The sequence below is a fragment of the Gracilinanus agilis genome, chromosome 3 (genome assembly GCF_016433145.1).
Source record: "Gracilinanus agilis isolate LMUSP501 chromosome 3, AgileGrace, whole genome shotgun sequence".
In the NCBI taxonomy this organism is placed as follows: Eukaryota; Metazoa; Chordata; class Mammalia; order Didelphimorphia; family Didelphidae; genus Gracilinanus; species Gracilinanus agilis.
This window is the reverse complement of record NC_058132.1, coordinates 360,455,747-360,465,718: the sequence shown is the minus strand read 5'-3', so window position 1 is coordinate 360,465,718 and position 9,972 is coordinate 360,455,747. Positions and strand designations below refer to the sequence as shown.

At 37.8% G+C, this 9,972-nt stretch overlaps 1 protein-coding gene across 1 annotated transcript in view; it reads right to left on the bottom strand.

Annotated features, from left to right (window-relative positions):
• The window catches only part of MYH15 (myosin heavy chain 15), a 163,626-nt gene extending 153,900 nt beyond the window's left edge, over nucleotides 1-9,726 (bottom strand). Inside the window, 4 exon segments of the mRNA XM_044669192.1 lie at nucleotides 6,729-6,869; nucleotides 6,871-6,987; nucleotides 8,678-8,800; nucleotides 9,628-9,726. Coding sequence (XP_044525127.1) covers nucleotides 6,729-6,869; nucleotides 6,871-6,987; nucleotides 8,678-8,800; nucleotides 9,628-9,726 — 480 coding nt within the window.
• Between the last annotated feature and the right edge of the window lie 246 nt (nucleotides 9,727-9,972).

Below are 9,972 nucleotides of genomic sequence, written 5' to 3'. Positions count from 1 at the left end.
AGAAGAAGAAGAAGAAGAAGAAGAAGAAGAAGAAGAAGAAAAGAAAAGACTACATAAGACGATCTGCATTGATGGAAGGCTTTTCTTCATCTCAAATTCCCTTTAACAAAGAAATCACAGACCTAGTTGCAGCCTCAGTTCATATTTCTAAACACAATCACACCATATACTACTTTCTCATAGCTTGGATTCAGGATTCCCAGTTACTTGAAAAGAACAGCTATATTTCATTTTATTTCTTTTTTAAACCTTCAGCTTCTATCTTAGAATGGATATTGTATATTGGTCCCAAAACAGAAGAGCAGTAAGGACTAGGCAATGGGACTTAAATGACTTGCCCAGGGTCACATAGCTAGAAAGTGTTGGAGGTCAGAATTGAACCCAAGTCCTCCCATCTTCAGCCTGGCTCTCAATCCACTGAGCCACCTAGCTGCCTCCATTTCAGTTGATTTCTAATAAACTTTTTCCTTCAATGATTTCAATAACAGTAAACTCCACAAGTTGTATTCAAGCTCCATAAAAAGCATTTCCTTTTATCCATTTCCAAGTGCACTGCCTCTAACTCTCACTGAGTGGCCCATTGTTCTTCATGTTATGGGTCAGGCTCAAAATGAAGGAGCTGATTGCCTTTCACTATAAAGCACCTTTCATAAGTCTGAATCTCTCAATCAAGTTCCCTCTAATTTATCTCTATTAGAAGCTAAATGAAACCTCTTCTTTGTAAGCAAACTCTTGATTGCAGTAGGTCTTCCTGCACCACAACTCCAAACATATCTTCATTTCCCTTTTCTAGACCTCACTTGTCCTTTGCAGCATATTGACTCAGGAAATGTATTATCTTCTCATTTGCTATGCTTAAGTTGTCTCTGCTGTTAGATCAGTAGCAGATAAAGGCAAAATCCTGTTTACTGGCCTCTGGGTCAACTCTTGGCAGGAGAGCTACTGGCTGCCCAGCAACTGGCTACTGAGGAAGGGAGGGTTGGGGACAAAGAGGAAGAAGGAAAAGGGGGGAGAAAAGTAAATCTCTGTCCTCAATTGGGACCTCAAAGGGAGGTGCTAAGTGGAAAATGGAAAAGCTGATTTAAGGTCAGCAACAAGGAAAGGTCAGCAACAAGATGGAAGAGCCTCCAAAATTAGGGGAATAATGGATATATTTCATTGTTATTGCAGCCCCACTTGACAGGCAGAGCAGACATTTTGTTCTGTTTCATTCAATGTGTATCTAGGACCTGCCACCAGCTCTGAATGAAGAGGAGTATCCAATTGACTGTCATTGATCCATTCATTACACATGACAGCAGGGTTTGAGGACAGAGCCTTGGTGGGTGCCAGTTTAATAGCCTGAAGGTTCTTTCCCCAATGACTGTTATTTCGATTCAGACTCACTGTGTTAATTAAAAGGGGATAACTGAGGATTTCCAAGGCTGAGGCAGAAGAAAGCCTATTGGTTTGCTCCCCACTGGGTTGAGCTCTGTCCATTTTTGTCACAGTGACTGATAGTCAAAGTAATTGTAAACACCTCCCACCTTCTAGGCAGCCCGAGTAACTTGGATTTTTCTTTGGCTTCATCATCATCCCATCTTCCTCCATTAGGACTCCATTTTCATAACTCTTCCTTTCATCCCCACTTTCCTTGGGACTCTACTTCCCAAACCATCTTCCTAGAACTACTCTGATGGTCCTGGTAACACTGGATATGCTCCACTCTCATGTAGAATAAAAGGACAGAAAAAAAGAGCTGAGTATCACTTATAGCTATCTCAAACCAATCACTCAATCCTAACTAAGAATAATAATAAGACAAGAAGGTTTTATTTTATGCAAAAAAAAGTGTTTAGTTGTGGCATATGGTTGTCTATTGTGCTATAAGAAATTGTATTGTGCTATTGTGCTATAAGAAATGACTAACAGAACAAATTCAGAAAAACCTGAAAAGACTTATATGAACTGATGCAAAGTGAAGTGAGGACCAGGAGAATCGTTACAGTAACATAAATACTGTATAATGATCCACTGTGAAGAACTAAAGTATTATCAGCAAAATGAAGTCCCAAAATAATCTCAATGGATTCATGATATAAAAAAAATGCTCTCTAAAGCCAAAGAAGGATCAGAGTGCAGATCAAAGCACATCATCTTTCATTTTATTTTCTTCATGAGATTTTTATTGCATGTGTGATATGCATCTTCTGGCATGGCATAGAGAATATGGAAATATTTATTGCATGAAAGCACTGGCATAAGCTATAACAAAGCATTAATTGCCTTGAGAAGGTGGGCAAGGAGGGAAAGAAATCTGAATTGCAAAATGTAAGAAAACAATTGTAAAAAATGATTTCTACATGTATTTGAAAAAAATAGTCAAAAAAATGCATTTCTATTTTTAAAAGTGCATGTGTTAAAACTTGGATGAAGAAACTGGACTATTGGAAAATTTAGAATATAGAATTGGCCCAAGGAAAGAGGATAGTTAAATTCAGAACTTTAATAAGTTTTTTTTTTCTAAAAGTCTTTCATTGAGTTCAAAATCACTTAAAGTTAAGCTGTTTTTATTGATGCTACTGAATTTGAACTTCAGAAAAAATACAATGCTTTTAAAACTAATTTGATTAATTAATTCAATACATATTTATTTAATGCTTACTATGTTAAGTGCTACCAGGAAGGAAATATAAAAATTTGAAAGACAATCCTTGTCCTTCAGCAAATATTAGAAAGAACAAGATATGTACACAAATAATTACAATACCAGATAGTATATTAGAAATGTCATTTGAGAGGTTAAGAGCTTCAAATGATGTAAAGGTTAAGAAAAAGAAGATACCACTTCCTATGGGGATAATCAAGACAGTCTTCCTGAAAGTGATGAAATTTAACTAGAATTTGGAGAAAGGGTAAAATGTATCTGAGACAGGAGGAAGGAATGACCTGGGGTAAAGACTCGGAGGCAAGAAAATGGTATACACAGGTATCCCTTGCAGATTATGACTTTCCCCATTAAGATTTCAATATAGTGGTCAGCATAAGAAGTTAAATGGGAGGGGCAGGCAGCTAGGTGGCTCAGTGGATTGAAAGCCAGGCCAAGAGACAGGAGGCCTTGGACTCAACTCTGGTCTTAGATACTTTCTAGTTGTGTAACCCTGGCAAGTCAACCTCCATTGCCTAGACCATATTACTCTTCTACCTTGGAACCAATGCCCAATATGGATTCTAAGACAGAAGAAGGGTTTTTTAAAAATGTGTTAAGTGGGAGTTTGGGGGGGTGGGGGAGTTTTGCAGAAGCCACAATTGATAAACAAAGACCAGCAAATGGCACAGAAAAAGTTTAGATACTCAGAAATGCATAAAATATATGTATACTATTGTATATCAACATATTTTCTTTTAATAGCATAAATACACACAATTTCTTTTTTAAAGTTAAAATAGGTAGAAAACTAAAGTTTTTGAAAAGAACTTGAAAGCCAATAGATGACACACAAAGTCTAGAAATGTAGAACTATCTTAACATTGACCTACATATAGCCTATGACCAAACACCCCAAAATTTACAACAAGGCACAGTTAACACTCCATAAAAGAAAAAAAAAATTCAGACTTCTTCTCTGGTGTGAAGGTAGAGCCAAAAAAAATTTACAAGGACTTTCCAGATTGTGGAGACACCATGCTCCCAACCCCCTTGATGTGGAAGGGATACCTGTATTGAGGGTAGATAAGAAGACCAATTTAGCTGGTGTGGAAGATTCGCTAAAGGGAACAACAAGAGATTTCTGAAAAGTTATATAATGGTGGATTATCCCTTAGCTTTTCATCACCCTCCATTCAAATCCTGTGTCACAGGTTCCTGGGGTAAAAAGAGCTACCAGCTCTCTTCATCCTTCAGCTTTTTTTCTTTTCTTTTTTTTTAATGCTTTCTATAAGAATGCCCTTAATTAATTTTCATTACCTAACCTAGTTGCCCCAGAGTAAGAAAGAGACGAGATGGAGAAGTGAAGGGAAGAAACAGAAGAATCCTAAGACTGGCTAGAAGGTTGTGAAAAAAATGGAAGTACTCCCCAGAGTAGGCTGGAGAATGGACCCATGGGAGGGATTAACTCTAACTTGATCCAGAGAAAGAAAATGAAGACTCAGTCCAGTAGGGCAAATAGAAGACAGTTCTCACAGCACCTGGAGAGGCCCTTTCCATGACATGCATGCCTTAGAATACAGAAAGCCCTTACTAAACGCTTATTGACTGACTGGCTGGCTGGCTGGCTGGCTGGCTGACTGACTGGCTGACTGGCTGGCTGGCTAAATAAATGGCCTAGAGCCATTTTGATTCTGAGCATGAAAAAGTTGTAATGCTTCCAGTGCCTTCCTCCAGTGATCTGGCTGCTCAACACCTGGCACCATCTCCTGGAGAGAAGGAGAAACTGCCAGGAAGGATCATCTGTGAAAGGAAGGAAAACTGTGGCTCTGGCTACCCCTTCTCTCAGGCTTCATGGCTTCTTCTCCCCATTGTTCTTCCAAGGCAGTTGTTCCTTCTCTCTGGAAATTGTGCCAGTTGGATCGGAGAAGAAGCTGACAGTGTTACAGCTAGTTCCCACCCAACTCCAAGATGTTCCCGGGGTATTTACTCATTCTGTTTGCCCATGTGTGCGTAAGTGTTAAAAATCGGTCCCACAGGCTGACCCTAAAAACAAAGAGCCTACTGGCTATACTTGGACAAATCTGCATTTTCTATTCCTCACTTTCTGCCTAACGGGTAGCCTTCTACTCCTTCCACACGTCTAATGGAAGGGTTCCTTCATTCCATCGTTTTCCTTATTGTCCTGTTCCTAGTCTGTCTGGGCCAACTGAGCCATGCCATAAAAATTAACACAGGACTGCTCAGAGAAAAAAAGCATTCCTGGAAAAAGCTAGTTGTTCCTTCCAGCAAAGGTGCCCATTGCACACAGGTCACGGGTTTCTTCACTCCTTGTAAGTTGGATCCAGATTCTGAAGGGTCTTTGGTAAAAGGCTAAGAAATTTAGATTTTATCCTATAGGTGTTGTGGAGCTATTTTTGAGCAAAAGAGTGACATGAAAAAGGAAGCTAGGTGGCACAGTGGGTGAAGTGCCAGGTCTGAATTCAAATCTAACGTCAGAAATTTCCTAGTTGGGTGACGCTAATTGCCTAGTCCTTGCCCTTCTGTCTTGGAGTTGTTACTAAGAGAGAAAATAAGGATTTTTTTAAAAAGTGATGTAATGAAGGCAATGTTTTAGGATTAACTTGAAAAGTTTGTGTAGGGAGAGACTAGAGGTAGGAAAATACTTTGGGGCCTATTATAATAACCCAAGAGACCACAATCAAGCTTCTTTCAGTCCTTTAGACCAAAAGTATCAAATATAGAGCTCCCTCTCCTATACCTGCAACACTCCTGAGTGCAGCACAAGCAAATTAAAATGTAACTGGGAAATATTTAGCAAAATAAATAAAAACACAATAAAACAAAGATTGTGTTAATATGTGATTTTCTAAATCCCTGTGCATTCACAAGAATCCTTACATACAGTTTAGTGGTCTCTATTCCTTTCTTTTTTTTCTATTACTTTATTGGTTTTCTCACAAATGTAAACATTCTTCAACTTTTTTTATTCAGCCCTTTCATATCCTCCCCACATCATCCATCAAACATATATGTATATCTGTATAATATATGTATGTATTAAATCGTTCATGTTTCTGCTTCTCAATTCATTCTCTGGAGGTAGATTCTTCCAATATGACATCTATAGCTGCCTATAAAGTTATCTTGGTTCTTCTTGTTTCACTTTTTCTCATGATTTTATGTAGTTCTTTCCAAGTTTTAAAAAAATCAATCTGCTCATCATTTCTTATGATGCAGTAGAATTTCATCACAATCATAAACCACAATTTGTTTAGCCATTACCCAATTGATGGACATCTCCTCAATTTCTAGTTCTTCATCCTTACCAAGAGAGTTGCTACATATATTTTGGCACATAAAGATTCTTTTCCTTTTCCCTGATCTCTTTGGAAAATAGACCCCAAAACTGTATTGTTAGGTCTAAGGATATACAGTTTTGTAGCTCTCTGGATATAATTCCAAATTGCTCTCCAAAATGATTAGATTAGTTCACAGTTCCACCAATGGGATGTTAGTGTCCCCACTTTTCCACATCACTTCCAACATTGTGGCCCCTATTTCTAGGTGAATTTGACACCACCGTTTTAGATAAACTTGATCATCATCTGCAAATGAGTCAAGTTTTGACTTAAGAACTTTAAGATGCACATAAACACATATATATATTGGGGAAATGGCCAGTGAGGACCCAGTCCTTAGAGCATACTCTATGTATCTTATCAGAAAAGGCAAATCTGAGCATACTCTAAGAACCAGTTTATTGGCCAACCCCACCCCCTAACTCATTGCATATATATTCAGTATCTAGAAGTTTACTGATCTTTGTAACACAACATGGTACCTCCATAAGGTGAAACCTAAATATACTCAAAGACCAGCTGCCAAAGAGACTACTCACTTCACTATAAAACAGATAGGGTATTTTAAAATGCTTTAATTACCTATATTCAGCAAAATTTGATAGAATTTGAAAAACATATTCTTCAGTGCTGGTTGCTATTTTTTTTAACCTTTCCAAGCAATTACTATCCCCCCCAAAAAACAAGTAATTCCAATGAGAGAATGAGTGAATGAATAGCAGACCAGGTGGGATACTCACAGACTGCAGCTGGAGGAACAAGTCACTCTTTTTGGGAATAAGGAAGAAACTCTCTGCTTCACATTCCTCCTCCTGATATTTTGCTTTCTTCAAGGCTCGGCTCAGCTTTGCCAACTCTTCCTTAAATGTGATCACCTCTTTTTCCACTTTCCACAGACTTCACAAAAACCTTGATCTTAAAGAAAAGTTTCATCCAGGGCCAGCTTTCCCAAGCCAGAAAGGCACTGATAGTCCACTGGACCACCAAAAGTACATCCCTAGCTCCAGAAAACAAACAAACAAAAAACGGATAATTTTTTAAGCACTCACTATATATGCAGAAGATTGTACTGTGTTCTGAGTATACAAATAAAAGCAAATCATTCCCTTCCCTCAGAGAGTTTCCATTCTAATACGGGAAGGCAACATATAATGATGAACTGGAAAGAGGAAGAAGAGTAAATGAGCAGGAGGGCGGGAGTGTAGACAGTGAGAAATGGAAACACTTTGAAAGTGGAAAGGGGGGTTGGTTCCTGGCAAGATAAAGCCTATCAGGAATGGAGTCCAAGAATGGGGAAGAATTAAATGCAAATTAACTTGAGCTCCCAGAAAAAAAAAGATATATCTTCTGGATTATCCAAGGTACTTGATAAGCTTTATCATTCTTTAGTAATGAATTCTTTAGTTCTTTAGTAATTCTTTAGTTATTTTATTCTTTAGTAGTTCTTTAGTAATAATGCCATCAGAAAAGGAAAATGACAAATGCCAGAGGGGATTGGGAAAGTAGGTATATTCATGCATTGTTTGCAGAGTTGTGAATTGGCCCAACTATGCTGGAGAAAAATCTGGAACTGTGCATAAAGGGCTATAAAACTGTGCATAGCCTTGGGCCCCACTATAAGTAATACTGCTATAAGATCTATACCACAAAGAGATAAAAGGAAAAGGCCACATATGTACATAAATATTTATAGCAGCTCTTTTTGTGGTGGTAAAGAATTAAAAACTTAGAGAATTCCAATTAATCTGGGAATGACTGAATAAGTGGTTTATGATTGTGCTGTAAGAAATGATGAGCTGGATGGTTTCAAAAAAGCCAGAGAAGTCTTACATGAATTAATGTAAAGTGAAATGAGAAGAACCAGGAGAACAATGTATGAGGTAACAAAGACTTAGATATTCTGATCGATACAATGATTAACCACAATTTCAAAGGACTCATTTAAAATGTTATCTACCTCCAGATAGAGCACTGATGGAATCCAAATGCAGATTGAAGTATCTTTTCCCCTTTATTTTTCTTGCTTGGGAAGTGGGGAGGTGGGGGGAGACAACATGATTAATGCATAAATATATTTTGTAGGACTTCACATGTATAGCGAGTAGTATTCCCTACCATCTCAAAGGGTGGGAGAGGGATAGAGGGAAAGTTTGGAACTAAAAATAATTTTAAAAAAATAAAAATAGTAATACCACCTTGTATTTGAATAATGCCAAATATCTTTCTAAGCACTTGCAGACTATTTCAATTGGTCTTGCAACAATCCAATAACATTTATCAGGTAAGATAAGCATTCTCCCCATTTCATAGATGAAAAATTGAGATGATGACTAGCATATAGTCAGATAGCAAATTAGTAAAAGATCTAGGGGGCAGCTGGGTAGCTCAGTGGATTGAGAGCCAGGCCTAGAGACAGGAGGTCCTAGGTTCAAATCCGGCCTCAGACACTTCCCAGCTGTGTGACCCTGGGCAAGTCACTTGACCCCCATTGCCTACCCTTACCAATCTTCCACCTATAAGTCAATACACAGAAGTAAAGGGTTTAAAATTTAAAAAAAAAAAAAAAAAAAAGATCTAGAACTCAAACTTTCTGACTATGAGATCAGTGGCCTTTATCCTTCATTTCACTGGATAAAGAATGGAATAAGAAAAATTGAGCTGATTATAGCACATATCAAATTTGGTATTCCTTTTCTTGAATCTTCTGGAATTTGGACCAAACTACTTTGCCTCTTGCTGAGACTTGGAACAGTATGAGGACTTTAGCTAATCTCCCATCCTTCAATTCTTCCAGATGATCCAGAGGCCAACTCTAAAAATCACCTTAGAAAGATGTTATGATTATTCAGAGAGGAGTTTGTCTTTTCTTGTCATAATATGTTTCTAGTAACACCATTTCATATTTCTGTTGTAAAATTGCTTCAAATACTCATGCCATTTTTAGAAGTTATATTTTTGTAAATTTAGGTTCATAACTTCAAGCTTTTTTATAAAGCAGGGTTTTTAAGGAAATTAAATTCTATATTGAGGTTATTGCTAAGGCATTATTAAATGCAAATTAAGAATAACGCAAGCTCTACCTTCAAAGGACAAAAAGCTAAGAAAGTGGCAGGTACAACTGACTTCCTTCTTCAGGAAGAAAAAAAAAACTACCTCAAGTATTCAATGAGCAAATGTAGCCACCCACAATATCCACAATTATTTCTTCCTATAAATGGAGGCAAGAAAAATGCCAGAAGGAGCAGGAGAGTAGCCAAAGTAAGTAACTGCTGGCAAGAATTTTTAGGACATAGTGTAGGTTAATCAAAAGGCATGCATTAGTTTGCCTTTATTAAATACGGACAGGTCTTTATCTCTTTTCCCAGATTGATGAACAAAAGCAAATGGTCTCTTTCTTATTCAGATTGATAAGTATCAATAAATCATTGTGGTACTAAAGTTATAAAAATCCCAAATCCCACCCCCACAAAAAAAAAAAAAAAAAGAAAGATTTTTGATATGAGGTAGAGAAATTTAGGATGCTTTGGGGAGAATGTTCTACCCAAGCTACGGGAAAATTAGAGTTAATTAAAGCAATGATTAATAACAATTAAGGCTTAGGGAGAGAGGTGCCTAATTGTACTTGGGTGATTGTCCAACTCCAGCAGCATTGTAGTGATTAATAGTGTTGGTTCTCCTTCGCTCCCTCAATAAAGCTGTCTTGACCACAAGGTCATACAACCCAGACACCACCGTCATTTTATGGAAGCTATTCCAAGGCGCAGGCTAAGTGCCTAAGAGAAAATAAGCACCTGCTTGAAGTCTGGCCTGAACCCAAGCTTATCAGGTGAAAGTGAACATTGGATGCTCCAACGATTCATTGTTAAGAACAATAAGGACAGGGACTGGACCTCTGAGCTCATCGATCTAGGAAAATTCCCTTTCCCAATTCCGATCAGCAGCTGCGCCTGCACTTACAGTCTTAAGGAATTACCTAAAACACTT